The 23084-nt window shown below is 43.8% G+C and overlaps 1 protein-coding gene across 1 annotated transcript in view; it reads right to left on the bottom strand.

The window, feature by feature from the left end:
- Positions 1–23084, bottom strand: part of LOC126297841 (cAMP-specific 3',5'-cyclic phosphodiesterase-like) — a 1751676-nt gene that overhangs the window by 273581 nt on the left and 1455011 nt on the right. Inside the window, exon 7 of the mRNA XM_049989093.1 lies at positions 7827–7939. Coding sequence (XP_049845050.1) covers positions 7827–7939 — 113 coding nt within the window. The remainder of the gene's footprint in view (positions 1–7826; positions 7940–23084) is intronic.

Here is a 23084-nt window from a genome sequence, read left to right as displayed (position 1 = left end):
CGCACATTCCGCCAACTGCTACGAGCATCTGCTAATACTGTGTTCACAGGTTAGCACCATTTTTATCTTTTTTCCAAATACAATCCACACCATATGACTCATTATTAATTTTTTCTCCCATAAAGTCTGTAAGTTATTCAGCAGAATTAGAAAACGATTTACACGTTTTTCCAACGTCCTTCGCTCGCTGAATATAACTCATTCATATTATCTACTTTCTGGTGAACTGGCTTTTAATGACAGCGAAAAAAGCTGTATTTCATGTTCTCGCATCAATCACGTAACATTCTCGTTTCCAGCTGCTAGAAATAATGATTTTTATTAATTCAATTTCTTCCGCTGAAGTACCGAACATTGTATAGTCGGCAGTTTCGCTAAAGCGCTGCAGGGATTGTGGGGAACGCAAAGTTTCAGGGGAACATACATCGGAGCCCTACTTGTAGACAATATCTAGGATGGACAGCTTTATCATGCGTAAATGTTTAAATAGGAACATCATGTGCAACATGCGTCTCCACAAACGAAACAGGTTGTATTTGATTGTTGCAGAGTGTTTTTGGAAACGTAATGGAGATTGGAAGTGTGGATAGGCTCTGACGATTTCTTTCGTTGTCTTCATGATTCACCAGAGACATTTTATCTTCACTGCATCCAGACATTATTGCTTACATCCTTCCTTCAAGCGGTGACGTAATTAATATGACCTTGTATTACGAAGCTGCAAAACGCGTATAGATATTTCACTGAAACAACTGTTCAAATTTCATGCTGTTGTTGTTCACTAAAATAATGAAACGGAAATGAACGAAAAGGGCCTACTTGCCCTTCTATTTAATTTTTTAGGTATCTAACGGTAATCCGTCTTGTACCAATCACAAGGCTCACGACAATAGTTCAGCGAGCTCTTAAGGCCGCCTCAATATTAAGTCAACTGAAAAGTACTAGCAGCTGCGGATGAACCGCATCATTCCTTGCTATCATATTTCTGTTATCATATAACATGAAAATAGAAATGAAATCTCCTGACGGGTAACAAAAATCTTGTTGAAAGGGGATACTAAACACAGACCTTTGCCCTTAGAGAAGACGACTGCTTTGCGTCGGGCCGTGTGGCAATAATACACTCCTGGAAATTGAAATAAGAACACCGTGAATTCATTGTCCCAGGAAGGGAAAACTTTATTGACACATTCCTGGGGTCAGATACATCACATGATCACACTGACAGAACCACAGGCACACAGACACAGGCAACAGAGCATGCACAATGTCGGCACTAGTACAGTGTATATCCACCTTTCGCAGCAATGCAGGCTGCTATTCTCCCATGGAGACGATCGTAGAGATGCTGGATGTAGTCCTGTGGAACGGCTTGCCATGCCATTTCCACCTGGCTCCTCAGTTGGACCAGCGTTCGTGCTGGACGTGCAGACCGCGTGAGACGACGCTTCATCCAGTCCCAAACATGCTCAATGGGGGACAGATCCAGAGATCTTGCTGGCCAGGGTAGTTGACTTACACCTTCTAGAGCACGTTGGGTGGCACGGGATACATGCGGACGTGCATTGTCCTGTTGGAACAGCAAGTTCCCTTGCCGGTCTAGGAATGGTAGAGCGATGGGTTCGATGACGGTTTGGATGTACCGTGCACTATTCAGTGTCCCCTCGACGATCACCAGAGGTGTACGGCCAGTGTAGGAGATCGCTCCCCACACCATGATGCCGGGTGTTGGCCCTGTGTGCCTCGGTCGTATGCAGTCCTGATTGTGGCGCTCACCTGCACGGCGCCAAACACGCATACGACCATCATTGGCACCAAGGCAGAAGCGACTCTCATCGCTGAAGACGACACGTCTCCATTCGTCCCTCCATTCACGGCTGTCGCGACAACACTGGAGGCGGGCTGCACGATGTTGGGGCGTGAGCGGAAGACGGCCTAACGGTGTGCGGGACCGTAGCCCAGCTTCATGGAGACGGTTGCGAATGGTCCTCGCCGATACCCCAGGAGCAACAGTGTCCCTAATTTGCTGGGAAGTGGCGGTGCGGTCCCCTATGGCACTGCGTAGGATCCTACGGTCTTGGCGTGTATCCGTGCGTCGCTGCGGTCCGGTCCCAGGTCGACGGGCACGTGCACCTTCCGCCGACCACTGGCGACAACATCGATGTACTGTGGAGACCTCACGCCCCACGTGTTGAGCGATTCGGCGGTACGTCCACCCGGCCTCCCGCATGCCCACTATACGCCCTCGCTCAAAGTCCGTCAACTGCACATACGGTTCACGTCCACGCTGTCGCGGCATGCTACCAGTGTTAAAGACTGCGATGGAGCTCCGTATGCCACGGCAAACTGGCTGACACTGACGGCGGCGGTGCACAAATGCTGCGCAGCTAGCGCCATTCGACGGCCAACACCGCGGTTCCTGGTGTGTCCGCTGTGCCGTGCGTGTGATCATTGCTTATACAGCCCTCTCGCAGTGTACGGAGCAAGTATGGTGGGTCTGACACACCGGTGTCAATGTGTTCTTTTTTCCATTTCCAGGAGTGTATGATAGAGCAACATGTGCAATGCAAAGATTCTAGTCCAGGCCCATCACACAGTTTTAATGTCCTTTTAACGTACAAATTGCAAATGAGAAAGTTTCAGCCCGTTATGCGTGCATGCAAACTCATAGATACGTGACTGTTTTGACTCCGTGCGATTTTTAAGACTTTCATGGAAATAGGAATAAAGAACTTTATAGAAAAGTGAAAAGTTTTAAAGGAGGGACATGCCATCAACACAGATTCATAAAAGATGCCAATGGAAGAATGTTAACAGAAGATCAAAAAATTGGAAGAAGATGGATGGAATACTTCAGAGAATTACTAAACTCTGATGAAACAACCGAACTACTTGAGTTTGATGAATCAGTAACAGTAGACCCAGAATATCCTCCACCCAACATTGAAGAGATAAGGAACCAGATTAAAAACCTTAAGAATGGTAAAAGTCCAGGTGAGGACGGTATTCCTGCTGAACTTCTCAAGGCTGGAGACGAAATCCTCTGTTTCAAAATCCACAAGCTAATCGAGCAAATTTGGGTAAAACATGAAATAACAGAGGAACGGAAGGTAGCTGTGATATGCCCCATATACAAAAAGAAAGACAAATCCGTATGTGACAACTACAGGGGCATAGCGCTGCTCAACACCTGTTATAAGATCTTCTCCAACTGCCTATTAGAACGAATAAAACCTCTAGCAACAGACATAATTGGAGAATACCAAGGAGGTTTCCAGGCAGGGCGATCAACCACGGACCAGATTTTTGTCCTAAAACAGGTCTGTGAAAAAATGTACTAATACGGACGAGAGATACATCTCCTGTTTGTAGACTTCAAGAAGGCTTACGACAGTATACATAGGCCTAGCCTGATTAGAACTATGACAGAGTTTGGTATACCAAAGAAGTTGGTCAAACTGGTAGAGGTATGCCTAAATGACACAAAACTTAAGGTTAAGGTAGGCAATCAAATGACAGAAAGCTTCCAAGTTGTAACAGGGTTACGCCAAGGAGATGGGCTATCACCTGTCCTCTTCAAGCTGGCCCTTGAGAAGGTAATGCGGGATTTCAACAAAGAAAACATCAAGGGCATTCAAATTAGTAATGAACACATTACATATCTGGCCTATGCAGACGACATTGCACTATTAGCATGCACACAAGAAGATCTGAAGAGAAGTATCCAGACCTTGGAGTTATTGGCAGCTAGGATCGGTCTACAAATTAGCTCTGAAAAGACAGTATATGACCATAGGAAGAAAGATCCAGAACTCTCAAGATTTAATTGTGAACAACACCAGGTATAAACATGTGAAAGAATTCAAATACCTTGGATCACTTTTTACAGAAGTAACATCAACTGAAGCAGAGATAAAAGCACGACTGCAGGCGGGAAACAGATACTATCACTCTCTAGAACCTATATTAAAATGTAGAAGTGTCTCTTAACAGCTAAAGCTACGGTTGTATAAGACATTAATAATGCCAGTAGTACTTTATGGTTCTCAAACCTGGAGCACTCGGAAACAAGACCTTAAGCGACTGCTAAAATTTGAAAGGAAAGTCCTCAGGAAAATATTTGGAGCAGTCAGAGATCAGACTACTGGAGAATGGAGAATGGAGAAGACGTCATAACACTGAATTAGAAGAGCTGTACAAGGAGCCTAACATCTTGGGAGTGACGAGAAACAAAAGACTGCAATGGGCTGGACATGTTGTTAGAATGGAGGCAACAAGATGGACCAAAATTACAATGGACTGGATCCCGTCAGGCAGCAGACCAGTGGGAAGATCTAGAAAGAGGTGGATCGATGGAGTGAGAGAAGACCTGTTGCAGCTGGGAGTCACGGAAAACTGGAGACAGACAGCAGAAGACAGAGACGGATGGAGAGCTCTAACTGTGGTGGCGCGCGGTCCTCTGGGCCTGATCGCGTGAATTGAATTGATATTGATGCCTGTTCACATACCCAGGACCAATAGGTTTTTCCAAGGGTTTATTATTATTAGAAACGGAGGGAGGCGGGGTGTAGTGTCGACAACTATTTCACGCCAAGGACGGAAGAATAAATTGTAGTGGACAGGGAGCAGATCTAACCACTACTAAGAAGAAATGCTAAAATTTCAGATTGCACGTGTTTCTCCTGGTTGCTATTTTACAGGTATTATCAAGTCCCATAACCTGTCTTTCTTTCACAGGACAATCGCCATAAAAGTATATTTCTTTTGAAAGTGTCTAATTCAGTTCCGATTTTGTCTCGAAACTTATATGGTATTGGATTAAAACCTCTGGTACACTGAGTGAATACGATCAGGACTGTATGTGAACAATACCATGCAGTATACAACAACGTGCGCTGGCTAGCATATCTATGTACCGGGTGATCAAAAAGTCAGTATAAATTTGAAAACTGAATAAATCACGGAATAATGTAGATTGAGAGGTACAAATTGACACACATGCTTGGAATGACAGGGGGTTTTATTAGAACCAAAAAAATACAAAAGTTCTAAAAATGTCCGACAGATGGCGCTTCATCTGATCAGAATAGCAATAATTAGCACAACAAAGTGAGACAAAGCAAAGATTATGTTCTTTATAGGAAATGTTCAATATGTCCACCATCATTCCTCAACAATAGCTGTAGTCGAGGAATAATGTTGTGAACAGCACTGTAAAGTACGTCCGGAGTTATGGTGAGGCACTGGCGTCGGATGTTGTCTTTCAGCATCCCTAGAGATGTCGGTCGATCACGATACACTTACGACTTCAGGTAACCCCAAAGCCAATCATCGCACTGACTGAGGTCTGGGGACCTGGGAGGCCAAGCATGACGAAAGTGGCGGCTGAGCACACGATCACCACCAAACGATGCGCGCAAGAGATCTTTCACGCGTCTAGCAATATGGGGTGGTTCTAATTAAACCCCATGTCATTCCAAGCATGTGTGTCAATTTTTACCTCTCTATCTACATTATTCCGTGGTGTATTAAGTTTTCAAATTTATACTGACATTTTGATCACCCGGTACATACCCCCTGCGGGCAACATAACTTGTGATAGGCAGACGTATGCAGAGGCTGTACAACCAGCTTTCGGAGCTGTGTTTGCCATCGGTAAAGATGACACTGCAGTTGTTGACACTGAAGTCCCAAAGCTCGAAATACATATGTCCTAAATAAACAGCGATAAATGTAGCGGTTGTATGAAGAGAACAAATGTTTAAGTTAATTACAGAGTAATGGTAGACAAACACAACTGGTGTGATTTTTCGTTAGCAACATTTTAAGTTTCCGTATAACGTTTGCATGCTTAAGATGAAACTAGTGAATTATGCAGATCGATTCAAAAAAGAAGATTTACGCATAGAAAGTAGCTTCCAGCCAACTTCCATGTGAAAACATTGTGGTGCTCGCAGCTTTTAAGCAGACGGGCTCATTAAAGGAAATCATCGATTACTGCAAGCGAGAAGTAGTATCAGATGAATCAATTTCCAAGCTCGTTTTCAGGTAACGTCTGCGTAAGAATATTTAATAGAGGAGTTGTCATACCAGATGTGTCTGTACTTCAGATTTAGATTGCAAGAGATTAACGTATATACATCAGAAATCATACGAAAAAAACCAAGCAACCTGAAATTTCGAGATTTTATGGTTCCCAGACATCATTTCGACGAAGAGTAGGCCGTTAGTAATTGCTCTAAATGGTATTGGTGCAGCTGTAATGGCACTGATCTGAAGTGTTAGCTGTTACTCATGTCCGACCTCTGAAACTTTCCAGAATGAGATTTTCACTCTGCAGCGGAGTGTGCGCTGATTTGAAACTTCCTGGCAGATTAAAACTGTGTGCCGGACGGAGACTCGAACTCGGGACCTTTGCCTTTCGCGGGCAAGTGCTCTACCAACTGAGCTACCCAAGCACGACTCACGCCCCGTCCTCACAGCTTCACTTCTGCCAGTATCTCGTCCCCTACGTTCCAAAGCTGTGAGGACGGGGCGTGTGTCGTACTTGGGTAGCTCAGTTGGTAGAGCACGCACTTGCCCGCGAAAGGCAAAGGTCCCGAGTTCGAGTCTCGGTCCGGCAAACAGTTTTAATCTGCCAGAAAGTTTCTTTGATGCATGCACGTTAGCATCGTACTACTCAACGTAAGTAGTATTGTGTGTTCACTAGTCACTGACTATGTTCAATGACACCAGCGTTGGAGATGTTATAGGAACCACGTAAAATAAAGCCTGTATCTTGCTAATATAACCATTGAAAAAGAAGAGTAACGTAGAGAAAATTCCATAAAAACTTAATTTTTTGAGAACACTGAAATTTCATAACAATCTTCGATTTATTGCAGGTCACATGCGGCTCAGCTAGGTTGAAACAGAGTTCTGCGATTGTGCAAAACTGTAATCACGTCTTGTTCCACCACGATGGCTAGCTTACTAAATATAGGAATACAATTCTACATGCAAGGCATAACATATTATTACTATAGTTCGTTATTCTGCATCGTTTTTGTTTGTAAACATCTAGATTCTTGAGATGAGCATATCAGCTTGGCGTTTAATTCCTCCTGAGTGCATCCCTTGTTACAAAGATCCGCATTTGTGACGGATGAGTAATATAACAAACTGCTCAAAGGGTGCTGCGACGTACGCTCTTTCTTGGTTGGTATACCATACTAGCGTGCAGAAAAGCATCGACAAAAGTAGTTGCGGGGGAAAAACGACCGTTCAAGTGTATACGCTGGACGTATAGCTCCCAATTTAAACGTCTATTTGTATGGGTAATGTGAAAGGTGCCGTATGGAAATCAAAATATGTCTTCAACGACACATCAGTCCTTAGACGCAAAGAGAAGCAAGCTACGAACAGAAAAAAAAGAGGTTCATGTCGAAGCGGTCTTTTAATTTCCTACACATTCATTATATTGCAATTTTCTTCCTAAAGCGCTATCTGACTCCGAATATTTTACTGCTTCAAATGTTGTCCAGACTACTCACAGCCTTTACATTAAAGTCTTAGAAAGAATTTCAGCTGTCACTGATGAGATGGGTTAAGACCTGATACTAACCGAAAGATTTGATACTGGCATTTAAAAATACATCGCGAATTTTACTGTTAGTATGAAACACCACCGCTACAGTTTTAACGTGGTCGGTAATGGCAGGGTTTACTTTCCGACTTCTAGCAAAGAAAGGTGATAAGTAGATAGAGTGACTACATAATTCACGACTGATCTGCTGTGTAAATATGGGTATATGAAAAAAAAAGAAAGAGATGAAGTAGGTACTTACCTTCAGTGAAGCCATGTCAGAAACGGAGCGATGAGTCTGAATAGTTTCAAGTTGATCCAAGCACCAGTCCAGTTCTTCCATTGTCTCGATAGCCAGTTTCATGTAAGCGTCATCTGTGGACACGGAAACACGCTATTAGAACAACAGTAACCCGTTCCGACGATGCTATATGCACCTGTTTGATTAATGAAAAACACCTACGCAATGTAGGATTATACTATATGTTACAACTGCTAGTTATAGAATGACACTACTTTGTTTACGTTCACTGACCGGTAGAAATAACGGCGAGCTCTGCAGGTCGTAACAGGTTGCACTTTCGCCTTGTGACGTATACAGGTGCGCTCTAAAGGTTCGTGTAAGTGGTTTCTGCTTCCAGATTTAGGTTAAAACCGGCAGAAAGCACGCTTCTAGCATGAAAAACCGGCTATGTGGCTCGCTCTAGCTCTTACCTGTCGGTCAAATGTTCCGGCTGTGTTTTATTGTAATGTCAAAGCGAGCCTGCTCTCAACAGCGACGATGAGACTGTGGACATGCAGCAGTGGACCTACGCTTTTCCTTGAGTGTCTCTACTTGCGCTGAGAGGCACCTGCAAGGAACAGCGTTATCCAGTTTCTACGCTATTGGGTTGACTGACGGTGAGGAACACATCTTCTGATTATGAAAATTTTGGAAGATCCAACTTCAGTTTCTAGAATTATTTGCTCAATTCAAATTTTGTTAAAAAAGAGAAGATTGGGATTTCTTTATTGTTTAATATTAGTAAGAAATTACGCAAGAAATATGGAAGAAGCGCCCGTGGCAGCGGCTACGGAACTCTTCCAAAATTCATCAGGAACTTTTCGCTAATACAAGAAAAAATTACCATGTAGACAGACCGATTATGAGCTCTACTTACGCGCAAGAGGAAAAAACAGCTTTCCTCCACGTGCGTTTGAGAGCTGTGTGGCATGGAGTACACAGCGTTGTGGATATAGAAGAAATCAATGATCAATCATTTCTTCTACACCAGCCGGTCAGTAAAACCATACTGCATACGTGACGTTTTTATCGTTGGACGAATTGTTCCAGACGTTCCCAAACATTTTCAGTCGGGTACAAGTTCGGGGACTTCGCGGAACACTCAAGATGTGTGACTTGAACGTCCCCAGGTCGTGAAGCCGCTGTTTTAGCCTAGCTTATTGTCATGTAGAAAGTCAGGATCCGTAATATCAAGATCACCACAAGTTGCCTGTTATACGCCAAAATGTAGGTGTCCAGTAGCTCGATAAGGCAATTCTTATTCATGGTAGCAGCCACCTCAACGAAAAGACCGATTGCAATGCAATTATTGCATTCATACGACATCGCATCACCTTCTACAGCTTGCGTGCGGTACGCAACCCTGCCCCGTGTCTACCTGACGTCGGTAGTGAGTTCCACGGTACGCAACGTCCATAAAGACATAAATGTGATCCGTCTGAATATATAGCGCTTTTCTAGTTTTCCACGGTCCACTGATTCTTTCTTTTCGCTCATTTTGGACAATGTCGCAGACAGTTGGGGGAGGGGAGGGGAGGGAGGGAGGGAGGGAGGGAGAAGGACAGGGAGGGAGAAGGACAGGGAGGGAGGGAGAGAGAGGGAGGGAGGGAGAGGGAGAGGAGAGAGAGAGAGAGAGAGAGAGAGAGAGAGAGAGAGAACTCTGCTCCAAGTATTCATGTGATGTAATTTCTCCCGGAGTCTTCACAAGAACGGGTCGTTGAGAGCGAGCAGGGGGGGGGGGGGCAGGGGGGGTTAAGGGGATGGGAGGGAGAAAGTGCAGAGAACACTGATGACGTCCTGCATCAATATTCCTAATTCGTAGGGAAGGAGTTAGTAGTTTTTGAGCTATGACACGCACCTGGGGTTCCTGATCCACCACGCTCATCTCTCGGGCTTTATTTAGACAAGAGCTTCTGATGTAGTACATTTACACTCCCCCTTCCCCCGCTATCAGTTTCCTGTAACACGATTTTCCGACATAGGCTCCGATTGTTCATGTAAACTGTCCAATAGCGGCTGTACAAATGCGGTTTTCGCTGCCGAATTTCAGCTTCCACAACCGATTTTAGACCCAAGTACACGATTTATGCCGGCCGCAGTGGTCTCGCGGTTCTAGGCGCGCAGTCCGGAACCGTGCAACTGCTACGATCGCAGGTTCGAATCCTGCCTCGGGCATGGATGTGTGTGATGTCCTTAGGTTAGTTATGTCTAAGTAGTTCTAAGTTCTAGGGGACTGATGACCACAGCAGTTGAGTCCCATAGTGCTCAGAGCCATTTGTACCATTTTTGAACACGATTTATCGCGCATAAGCTGCGGTAGGGTTATCAGGTCACTACTTGCTTTTAGAATGTTAGTTATTGTGGGCGAGAGCGTTTTTTGTTGTTTTTTGTTTTGTTTTGTAGAGTACAGGCAAGGAGAAAACATTAGAGCAGAAAGTTATTCATTTTCTTTACACAATTTAGGAGAAACACATTTTTTTATTGTACGAAAGAGATACATAGGTGTTGGTACGTTTGCCGAACTGATAAAATCGAAATACGTAGCAACAATCCTATGTCTTCCGCAGCTAGCTAATTTATTAATCGTTAAACTCACCCCCTTTTTTAGTACCAAGCCTCTGGTACTCCATAAATAGCTGTTGACAATACATAAGCTAGTTCTGTGCCCACGATTAGGAATGTGTCTTATGTAACTCGGAAGTTTTCTGGCCATTACAAGTAATCAAAATGTTGGAGTGCAATAAGGTTCCACCGGTGATCACTTCGTGCTGTGTTTTTTGACAACACGAGTGATCTAGGAGTGTGTAACAAAACTACACTGCAAGCACTAATTGGCGTGGTAAAAAATTTGAACGTGTCAACTTGAACACTCTCTTCCCCTTCCATGTCCTTACGAATTCACTAACATCCATAAGGAAATATTTTCTTCCTTTGTTAAAAAAACTGCAAAGATATGGATACTCTCATCGTACGGACGAGCCAGGAAAACGTCATTCGTGTAAAACAACTGACGCTCGGGAAACTGATATTTCATTGCGCTAGCATAATCGACTGAGGTTCAACATAGCGGATATCGATTTTCAAATTCGATTATCGACTTCCGCAAGTTGGGTTGCATGTAAACGTAGAATTAGAAGGATCAGTATGCCAGTGGAAGCAGACCAAAAGTTAAGTACGCGTAAGATAGATTCGTAAAATCTAGCATTTATGAGGTGAAAGTGAAACATTGTTGGGCTAACATAGAGGTGGCGTCGATATCAATGAACTTTCTTTTTCTTTTATGTTGGTAGTTGTTGCACAATAACGCAAGCAAATCGTTAATTTGGCCTTTGATATAGTTGTGTTTATACGGCTTTTTAAAATGATCGTGTTACAAGTGATTCGTTCAAAAAGAATAAAGCGGAATACAGTGTCATCACAAATAAATTGGTGTGAACACTTTACCGGCATCAGAAATGCATCTAAAAGTTAGACATCGGTCATGGACCTGCTCCTCCATTTTCAACATTTAAGAAATATGCAGCTTAACTGAAACGTGATCCTTCCACTCTTGATATTGGCGCCTATTATGGACGCTCCTAGCCCGAAACCGCAGATAACATCACGAAAGTGCAGTATTTCGTATGAAATGATTGGCAATTAGTGAAACATCTGGCGCCATAAGCATACTGGTAGACACATTTTACAAGAAGAATTAATTGTAACGACTAGGCGACAATTTGTTCAATACTAGTCAAATGTTTCCCTGCATGTTTTAGCACTTTAAAGAGAGACTATCTGTTGTACACCATTTCGCTACTATGGATGAAAAACAGATCCAACTTTTCACGCCAGAAACGAAACAGCAGTCAACACCGTTGGAACAAGCAGGTTCTCGCGTTAAAAACGGCGAATCCGGGTACATTTGTTTTGCGAATGTTTGATTGCGCATAATTTTTTTTTCATGATTGTGTACGCCGGCCGGAGTGGCCGTGCGGTTCTAGGCGCTACAGTCTGGAACCGAGCGACCGCTACGGTCGCATGTTCGAATCCTGCCTCGGGCATGGGTGTGTGTGATGTCCTTAGGTTAGTTAGGTTTAAGTAGTTCTAAGTTTAGGGGACTGATAACCTCAGCTGTTAAGTTCCATAGTGCTTAGAGCCATTTGAACCTGATTGCATTCAAAGGGTAAAACAACATCTGTAGAAGATTACGAAAGTCAGCTGTTGTAATTGGATGAAAAACAACTGATTTGCTCACGAAGGCATTTTGGCAGCGGGTATAACTAATGCATATGATATAGGAATTCTTGGCAATTCACAAGATTTGGCGTCCACGTAACTTCACACCAAACGAAATCTATGTCCTTAAGAAGTTTTGAGTCCAATGAAGAGATTATGGAAGTCGTAGATAGGTATTACGCACAATTTCCAGAATCGCACTTGACGAATGGACTATTCCCACTGGAAACACGTGGGACGTATTGACTTCAAGGGGATCTAAGTCTTAAAATAAGTATATTTATGATCTATACACAACGTCTTTAAACGCCAGACAGAAAGCTTATCCCCTAAAATTCACTCTCCGCTCAAGTACACGTCTCAATGCATTGCAATCCGTTGGACCCTCGTATCACGATAGATACAGAACTCTCAAGTCTGTATTAGCTTCGACACGGCCACTCATACTGTTTTTTTTTTGATAAACTTACGATCTTCTTCAGTTCGATTGAAAGGGTTAATGTTAAGATACATGGAGCAGTAACATAAATGTTTTATCTTGTGCCTTGGGCCACAAGTTGATTATTTTTCAGTCATGTGTTTGTGTTCAAATGGCTCTGAGCACTATGGGACTTAACTACTGTGGTCATCAGTCCCCTAGAACTTAGAACTACTTAAACCTCACTAACCTAAGGACATCACACACATCCATGCCCGAGGCAGGATTCGAACCTGCGACCGTAGCAGTCGCGCGGTTCCGGACTGCCCGCCTAGAACCGCTAGACCACCGCGGCCGGCTGTGTTTGTGTGTTTTGACATCAGAAATGTAGTTGGAAACTATAACTACACGTGCTTTAGTAGGTGAATATTTACTGTTTCAAAAGATGGGAGGTTAGTAAGTTTGTGTTTAGCTTTGCATCGACAACCAGGCTATCTGACAAGCTCGTGTTCGACAAAGAACTATCCCGTATTCGGGTTTCGCCTTAATCGATTTAGGGGAAACATGGGAAACCTAAATCTGAATGGTTGGACGGAGGTTTGAAACAGATAGGCGTCTCTTATCGTCATCTGATTACGGGAGTCCAAGTTAAATATCGAGAAAGAAAACAGGGCAGACCGCCACCTCTCAGTAGAGAAAGAAATATAATAGGTTAAAAATACGTGCATCTTGACAGTAATTTTGTATAAAATTCAGTGTCACAAACGTTGTACCGTGTACATTATTCTACGCACTGAAATGCACGAAGTTTTGTGGACAGCAGCTTAGAAAAAGAGTGACTCTAAATTTGTGTTCTAACACATTCGTGACTGCCAATGTTTTCACGAAAAAACAGAGAGGGCGGTTACAATTTCTTAAAACAAACTCGATAATTATGCAGTTATTCCGCGAGGTTATTCAGTATATTTGAATACCAAATTAAATAAGGAAACAACACGTACGTAAATTTATCATCGTTACGCTCAGCGCCCGCCAAATGCAGTGCGATGTATTACACATACTTTGCACATACAGCTAAGAACTCTGTTCTTGTTTGATAATTCGAAAGCTTACCCTCTATTTATCCTCTACGCATCTTAGAGAGTGGAATTAACTTGCCCGATTGTAATCGAAACTTTCAGAGATAAATGTCATGTTGATAATAACAAAGTGGTTCTGAACTTCAGCTAGGTGTTTTGAACCCCTTCTAACATCCTAAGCCAACAACCGTCATGATCTGCAAAGGTATTAAATGAGAACGAGACAGCGACGATTGTGAAGTCAGTACTAAGCCACTCACCTGTAATTGCTGCGCAAAATACAGGAAAAGTCTACCCCAAGAGAAGTAGCAGCGGTGTATAGCGTATTGTTCGCTGAGGACTTGAGGGGACAACTGCGCGGACAGGCAGAAAGCTTGCTGCTCTGGTAGGCAGCTTCACTTCCCAGAGAGCTAAAGGCGGCTCGGCTTACCCGCTGCGTCATGCGCCGCCCCCAGTTCTGTTCCACGGATTTAACCTCGCTTCTGATTTGCACCCATTGTCTGAAGAGTCTGCAATGACCGCAATATAATCACCTCCAATTGTTCGTTATTAAAAAGTGTATTCCAGTTGCGTGATGCTGTTATAACCCATTAAATCGCTCCCTTATTCTGGTGAAATCTGCCGCATTGTATTATTTTCCACAAAGCTACAAATCGGCATTGAATTTTTTTGTGTCATTAACGACTCCTGGCAATCTAGAGGGTCCCGAAGCGCTGAACCAAGATTAGAAGAAGTACAGGGTGATTCAAAAAGATTACCACAACTTTAGGAATTTAAAATTCTGCAACGACAAAAGGCAGGGCTAAGCACTTTCTGTCGGCGAATTAAGGGAGCTATAAAGTTTCATTTAGTTGTACATTTGTTCGCTTGAGGCGCTGTTGACTAGGCGTCAGCGTCAGTTGATGCTAAGATGGCGACCGCTCAACAGAAAGCTTTTTGTGTTATTGAGTACGGCAGAAGTGAATCGACGACAGTTGTTCAGCGTGCATTTCGAACGAAGTATGGTGTTAAACCTCCCGATAGGTGGTGTATTAAACGTTGGTATAAACTGTTTACAGAGAATGGGTGTTTGTGCAAAGGGAAAAGTTCTGGACGGCCGAGAACGATGGATCGGCCGCCAGGCAGCCCGTGACAGAGCACTTCATCACTGGCCTCCAAGAAGCCCTGATCTTACCCCCTGCGATTTTTTCTTATGGGGGTATGTTAAGGATATGGTGTTTCGGCCACCTCTCCCAGCCACCATTGATGATTTGAAACGAGAAATAACAGCAGCTATCCAAACTGTTACGCCTGATATGCTACAGAGAGAGTGGAACGAGTTGGAGTATCGGGTTGATATTGCTCGAGTGTCTGGAGGGGGCCATATTGAACATCTCTGAACTTGTTTTTGAGTGGAAAAAAACCCTTTTTAAATACTCTTTGTAATGATGTATAACAGAAGGTTATATTATGTTTCTTTCATTAAATACACATTTTTAAAGTTGTGGTATTCTTTTTGAATCAACCTGTATATTTCGTAATATGCATGTGCAAATGATGCCAAAAGCTACTCAAATATTTTATTTAGATGATGTGCTTTCATAAATACCAACGGTTTTCTCGCGAACATAGCAAGAGAGACAAGCTATTGGACTGTGAACAGTTCTGTGCCTTACGTAGTGAAATACACACAACAAAAGTTTTGCATCAATCCGACATGTGGCGCAAGTGTGTTGCTATTGAAAGGTAACACCTGTGGAACAGCAGAGTGGGCGTGCATTATACCGCGACGGACAATCGCGACCAATGAGCTGGAGGATATCAACTCATTACGTGCAGAAGACTTGTCAGCGAGGGAAGTTCCTCGGCGTGTGCACAGGCGTCAAAGTGATGTGGTGCGGACATGGAATCGGTTCCGATTGACAGGCAGTAGCCGGCCGTTGTGGCCGAGCGGTTCTAGGCGCTCCAGTACGGAACCGCGCTGCTGCTACGGTCGCAGGTTCGAACCCTGCCTCGGGCATGGCTGTGTGTTATGTCCTTAGGTTAGTTAGGTTTAAGTAGTTCTAAGTCTGATAACCTCAGATGTTAAGTCCCGTAGTGTTCAAAACCATTTTTCACATGCAGTGTTGAGAAATTACACCGAAATGTCGTCCACGTTCGACAGGTGCACAGGATGATCGACATCTAAGAATCCTGAGTCAAAGGAACTGTTGGAGTGTTCCAGAACTGATTTCGGCGTTCGATGAAGCTATAGTGCGTTACGTATCGCATCAAACTGTTACGAGACAATTGCACGATGCGAATATGCATTCCTAATGACCATGGCGAGCATCTCGTCGTACCCCAAAATATCATGGCCTCCGTTACAAGTGGGTAAGAAATCTTGCAGAACGGATGCCCGAGAATTGGGTTCGGGTGTTGGTTACGGACGAAACTCGGATCTGTTTGTATCCTGAAAATAGCAAACAACGGGTCTGGATTGTAACCAGGAAATATCGAACGCCGCCAGCGCTGTGTCCCACACGTACAAGAAAGTAGTGATGGTGGTGAGATGTGACGGGGACCACCGTACACCTCTCGTGTTTGCTGAGGGCAATCTCGCTACTTTACGGTACAGACACGAGATTCTGGACCAATAGTGGGTCCGTAGCGCCAAAAATTTGGTGACACGTTTGTGTTGATGGATGATAGCTCTCGTATTCTCTTCAACACGTGCTTCAGCGCGCTAGGCTCACGACAATGGAGCGGCCTTCCCACTCCCCAGACATCGAACATGTGCGTAATCGACTGAAACGAGCTGTTTCTGGACGTCGACAATGATCACAGACTCTGGAAAACTTGCGTAGACTCGCCATTGAAGAGTGGAACATTCTGGTCTAGGGATGGCTTGATGATTTCATCGACAGTATGCCACGACCGATTGAAGCCTGCATCCGAACAGGGGGGCATTCGACCACGTATAAACGTTGCTCAGGAGTTCTCTGAACCTCCTCCTCCCCCCCCCCCTCCCCCATGGGAAACTGATGATTTTGTCGTTATACAATTTTTCTTTATTCGGTGTTCTGGACACACTGAAAATGAATGTATACGCATGCCTCAGGGCCATGTTTGCCATGACTTTCGAAATAAAGGAGTGATACATAACTTTTGTTGATGTGTGTAAGAAAATGGCTCTGAGCACTATGCGGCTTAACTTCTGACGTCATCAGTCGCCTAGAACTTCGAACTAATTAAACCTAACTAACCTAAGGACATCACACACATCCATACCCGAGGCAGGATTCGAACCTGCGATCGTAGCGGTCGCTCGGTTCCAGGCTGTAGCGCTTAGAACCACACGGCCACTCCGGCCGGCCGGTGGTTTTAAGAAAATAGTCATTTTGAGAAGTGTTGTTATTGACGTAACAATTATTTTTTTCTTCTTTTAGTAAAGTTGACTTAAATCACAGCTTTTACTGCTAACGGCCCGTCCACCCAATATTTTCTTATAGCCCCCACAATACAGTGTCAGAAGAATACCGAAAAATGATTGCTCCAGTTTTGATAGGAGCCGCCACTCGTCATCACAGGTAAACTGAGAAGGAAACAAAATGTTTCTTCTTTACAACTCCTCCTCCAAAGAGGAATTTTTGTTTCCGAACTGGTTGCATACACGTAGCGTAAGAGAGTGCTGCCGCTAATTTATTTTCACTGTTTTATTCACTCTCTATGAAAGTGCCCCTGTGTACTAGTTCCGCATAGTCATAATACGAAGTAAAAATCATCCACAGAACCTCATTTAACCTATCCACCTACTTACCTAAATTAGGAACTCGGGGGTTGTAATTGGATCAGTAACTGCTACTCGGAAACTCGCCCACTTGTACTAAACAGTAAAAGGGACGTGGGATAAGAATTGTTTTCCGTTGTCCGTAGTGCACGATTTTTTAATGTTGTATGGCTCTTTCCGACATATAGGCCTCAACTGGGTCACCAACAATTTGAAATCTGGAGCCTCGATTCAGATTTATATCAAGCTCTCCTCTCTCTGTCTACACAGGATGAACATTAATAAAACTGACAAACTGCAAGGACGGATTCCTGATTGGAAATGGAGCGGTTGTATGAATGTGTGTCCGGAAATGCTTCGTTGCCAGGTAGATAGCGCTGACGAATGACAGTTCCTCTGCCCACATGCCGTGTGCACATTGTGTGTTACAGGCTGTGTGATTGACGCAGCGTACTGTAAGCAGCAGAATGGTCCGGTATTCATGTCGGGAGCAAGCCGAGATGGTGTTTGTATACGGCCAAGCAGATGGAAACGTTCGAGAGGCAGCACGGCTATACCAAAACGAGTACCGTCACAGAGTCTAACCACATCACACAAGATTTCAAGTCCTTTTCGGGCGTTTTTGTGATCACCGGTTCTTTCAGACACACGAACGTGAAGGAAAGCGGCAGACTGTGCGTATACCAGATTTGGAGCACCAGTTTTTACAGGATATTGAGACGAACCCTAGTACAAGCTCCCGGCAAGTGGTCCACCAACATGGTGTGAGCCGAAGTACAAATAAGTGAACATTTGTTGTGACGTGGATGCGATACAGCTGCGTACGGTGTTCCGTGAGTATTTGTTGTCGTGAGACACACACAGCTCCCATTCTGGACATATATTAATAGGACCTTTTTTCCTCCATTTCCAGTCAGCAATCCGTCCCAGAAGATTGTCGGTTTTACTAACGTTCACCCTGTATATTAGATTTGAAACAAGCGAACGTCATTAAACATTCTCATTCCCGGCATGTTCTCTTGTAACTGGTCGCAATCCGCCTCAGCGTAATTTTTTTCACGTTGTACTTATGCTACTGCTCGTGTTCACTTGGCACAGTTGTCCCATATATTGCACATGTGAGCCACTATTATGGATACCATAAGTATGAAAACTTGTAAAAAAAACTGACCTTTTTAGTCACAGAAGAAGAGGAGAGGAAAAAACAATAGTGGGTGCGCTGGTGGAAAAGAGAGCTGTGTAGCTCTGGAGCGGGAGCAGAGAGGGGATGGATGAGTGGACGAGGACTAACGAAGGTTGAGGTCACGGGAGTTACAGGAACGTAGGATATATTGCAGGGAGAGATCCCAGCTGCGCAATTTAGAAAAAGGCCTTGTGGCCGAAAGCTCTGCATGTCAGCATGTCTTTCTGTGTCTGTCTGCTCCCATCATCTCTATATGGTGAGTATCAATCTTTCCTTTTATAATGTTGTCGTTATTCCATCCTAGATTTTCCATAGTCTGAATCTTTTATAGCAATGAATAAATTAAATCAGCAACATAAGAAAATATTTATTCCCTCACCACTGGTTTGGATCCGTTTCTGGCTGAACTTCAGACAGCATGTACAGAAAAGTTACAAATGAAAATGAGCCAGAGCTGACGCTCGACCAGTACTGGAAATCAATAATTATTTTATTTAATGACCCGCTGAAGAATTTCGTAGGTAGAACTGAAAACAAGCAAATACACTTCGTGTACGGCGTAAGAGCGAGGCAAATTTTGTCAGTTCTTTTGTCTAGCGTCTGCAGTGTTACAGACCATCGTAGCTCCCTCCATGTGGCCTCCGGTTGCAGACTGTGAGGCGATACAGGTATCGATTGCAGGGTAGAGGGGCACATTTTTTCCTCGTGTATGTTCGCTCTAGGCGGCTGCTAGGACAAGTAGGTTCGCTACGCAGAATGTGAAGACTACGTTTGTTATATATAACACGCTGAAATTTAAGAAAATTAGAATTGGAGAACAAGTGTAGCAATAGTCTGGTGAATCTAAGTTTGGTGAGACACTTGCTTTAATAGTACTTCTAGCAATAGAACTCTGTGAGTATTAGAGTAATCAACAACTGCAAGAAGTGAAGTAAGTACAAGGCTGCATCCGATAGCCACTGTGGCAACAGTTGTAACGTTAGGAAGGACAAAAAGCTGCAGCCTTAGCGGCGCTTAGTTGCAGACAGCATCAGGGAAATCTTGGAGAATGTCACGCATTAATTTCCTGAACGTATTATGGTAATAGGGGGTAATTTCAACTTAGCAGCTATCGACTCGGAAGCTCACTTAAGTAGAATACGAGCGAGGGACTCGGATTCGTGAGTGTTTGTGCTGAGCGTCTAAGTTTAAGATTACCCTGAGCATTTAGAGCGTTGACTCGTGACGGTCAAGTCTTAGATCTCCAGGTACCAAACACATAAGAACTTCTTGATTAAATTAACGTACAGGAGGAAATCAGTGACCTTGCGGCTGCTACAGCGTCAATGATTGAAGGTGTTAAAAATACAGGTTTATATATAGCAAGTTCTACAAGAAACTGGTTGATGCTGAGTGCGAATGTTATGTACAGGCATCCATCTCAAAGCATTAAATGCGGTATTTCAGTGAATAAAATTCAAGAGAAGTGTACAATACCTTTTACACATGTGTGTGTCTAGTAAATTTGCGAGACATGGTAACATAAGCTTCTTTGTGGATGACGCTGTTGTGTACAGGGGTGCCAGAAAATGGTTCCGAGATGCAGGAAGATTCGCAGAAAACCGATTCTTGGTGCTGGGACGGGCAGTTCATTCTTAGAATAAACAAATGTTACATACTGCGCATAATTTTGTAGAAGGAGCGGCTATTGTTCGATTGTGCGGTTGACGATCAATAAAAGAAAACAGTCGCAGCCGTAAAACATCTAGGTGTATGCGTCTGGAGCGACTATAATGTTATGACCACATAAAACACACAAAAACAGTTGTGGAAAATACAGATTCTAGACAAAGATCTAAAGATAGTGTCCTAAAGAAATGTAATTCACTAGGGAGGAGGTAAAAGTAAAACAATCAATCCATCGCTTTTTGAGTAACGCTCGACAAGATTCTGGGATCCTTACCAGAGAGAACTCAGAAAGAAAGAAAGAGAGAGAGAGAGAGAGAGAGAGAGAGAGAGAGAGAGAGAGAATGAATCCATAGAAGATCAGTACGTTTTGTCTGAGGTTCGTTAATCGAACTCCACGTATTACGTAGCCTACGTCCATCATGCGAAATGATCGTGGCGGTATAGTCAGAAATTCGAGCTCGAAAGGAAAGCAGCTACAGAGATGCACTAAGTAACCTCCGTCATATATGCGAAGGTGGTTTGCGGAGGACAGAGGTAAATATATACAACGAATTCTTTTACAAGCATAAACGAGAACATGATAATCCGATTTAGAACCAGGATTTGAAAATTACATATTTTGTATAATCTTTTGGATGGGATGGGGGGGGGGGGGGGGAGAGAGAAGGAGATCGTTTACTTATTTCACTACCGGTGTGCACTGAATATCACGCTTTATTTCTGTGAGACATAGTGAGTTCACCAGAAAACATTTAGCTTCGTCTCTGTGAAATGACCTGTGGTGTTGAGCTTTTGCCAAAATACCAGCATGTACCTTCGTAAGGTTTTTACGAATTTTGCACCTTCTTAACAACCAGATCACAGGCTGTACTCGCCTAATAAGACACACATAGGTTTTCAATATATTAATAGTACTCGTTGGGTTTTCCAATGATTTGTAACGTCTGTCTACTTGCAGCATTATTGTGCATTGAACGAGGACCAAGAAACGACGGAGAGACTTCGTCCCGCCATAGCCCCCAGTTGGTCACAACCCCACAACAGGCCACAGCACTCCTTCAACCCCACCGTCGCCCCACACCGAACCCAGGGTTATTGTGCGGTTCGGCAACCAGTGGACCCCCCGGGAACGTCTCATACTAGACGAGTGTAACCCCAAATGTTTGCGTGGTAGTGTAATTATGGTGCACGCGTACGTGGAGACAGTGTCTGCACAGCAATCGCCGACGTAGTGTAACTGAGGCGGGATAAGGGGAACCAGCCCGCATTCACCGAGGCTGATGAAAAACCGCCTTAAAAACCATCACTGGCCGGCACACCAGCCCTCGACGTTAATCCGCCGGGCGGATTCCTGCCGGGGACCGGCACGCCTTCCCACTCGGGAAGCATCGCGTTAGACCGCGCGGCTAGCCGGGCGGGCACTACACCGTTGTTGTATCCAATAAGTTTTAGTGGCGTTGTTCTGGTATGTTACACAGGCTGATTCCAGAGACGATTCATAAATTTAGACAACAGTGTCTATGGAGTGCAGCCACCTGGTGCTATATTTAGGTTAAAATCAACAGTCGAGATGATATTCGTTTATTTACCGGCTTCGGCTTATGTTAAAGCCATCCTGACAACTGACACAGTGTAAGATCGTGGTATAAAGAGAAAATTGAGGAATTGCCAGCACCAGGCATAGAGGACCAGAAATTCGGAGGATGGCTCTAACATAACCCGTAACCTGTAAATAAACAAATATGATTGTGATCTCGACTGTTGATTTCAACCTAAACCAGAGAAAACTTACAGCTGATCAAATGAGCGAACACAGAAATTTCGTTGATACTACGGGCATTACAAGGTCACGCACAAAACGTTTCACCCTGGCAGTAATACTGGCTTTTTATTATTTTAGGTAAATAATTTACTTGTCTCCAGAATGAAATTTTCACCCCGCAGCACAGTGAGCGCTGAAATGAAACTTCCTGGAAATTTAAAACTGTGCACTAGACGGAGACTCGAACAAGGGACCTTTAAATTTCTCCAGAAAATGCCCTACCGGTAGAGCACTTGTACGCGTATAAGGGAAACTTCCCGAGTTCGAGTCTCTGCCCGGCACAATGTTTTAATTTGCCAGGATGTTTCAGTTCACTTACTATTTCGTGTCTCCCCCTATTAAGGCCTCTAGAAGAGCGTAGCGTTCCAAAAGATTGGAAAAGGGCATAGGTCATCCCAGATTTCAAAAGGGGACGTCGAACAGATGTGCTGAACTATAGACCTATATCTCTAACGTCGATCAGTTGTAGAATTTTGGAACATGTAGTCAATTATGTTCGAGTATAATGACTTTTCTGGAGACTAGAAATCTACTCTGTAGGAATCAGCATGGGTTTCGAAAAAGACGATCGTATGAAACCCAGCTCGCGCTATTCGTCCACGAAACTCAGAGGGCCATAGACGCGGGTTCCCAGGTAGATGTCGTGTTTCTTGACTTCCGCAAGGCGTTCGATACAGTTCCCCACAGTCGTTTAATGAACAAAGTAAGAGCATGTGGACTATCAGAACAATTGTGTGTTTGGATTGAAGAGTTCCTAGATAACAGAACGCAGCACGTCATCCTCAATGGAGAGAAGTCTTCCGAAGTAAGAGTGATTTCAGATGTGCCGCAAGGGAGTCTCGTAGGACCGTTGCTATTCACAATATACATAAATGACCTTGTGGATAACATCGGAAGTTCACTGAGGCTTTTTGCGGATGATGCTGTGGTATATCGAGAGGTTGTAACTATGGAAAATTGTACTGAAATGGAGAATGATCTGCAGCGAATTGACGCATGGTGCAGGGAATGGCAATTGAATCTCAATGAAGACAAGTGTAATGTGCTGCGAATACATAGAAAGAAAGATCCCTTATCATTTAGATACAATATAGAAGATCA

The sequence above is a fragment of the Schistocerca gregaria genome, chromosome X (genome assembly GCF_023897955.1).
Source record: "Schistocerca gregaria isolate iqSchGreg1 chromosome X, iqSchGreg1.2, whole genome shotgun sequence".
Lineage (NCBI taxonomy): Eukaryota > Metazoa > Arthropoda > Insecta > Orthoptera > Acrididae > Schistocerca > Schistocerca gregaria.
The sequence above is the reverse complement of the archived record's forward strand: the minus strand, read 5'-3'. Positions and strand labels throughout refer to the sequence as shown.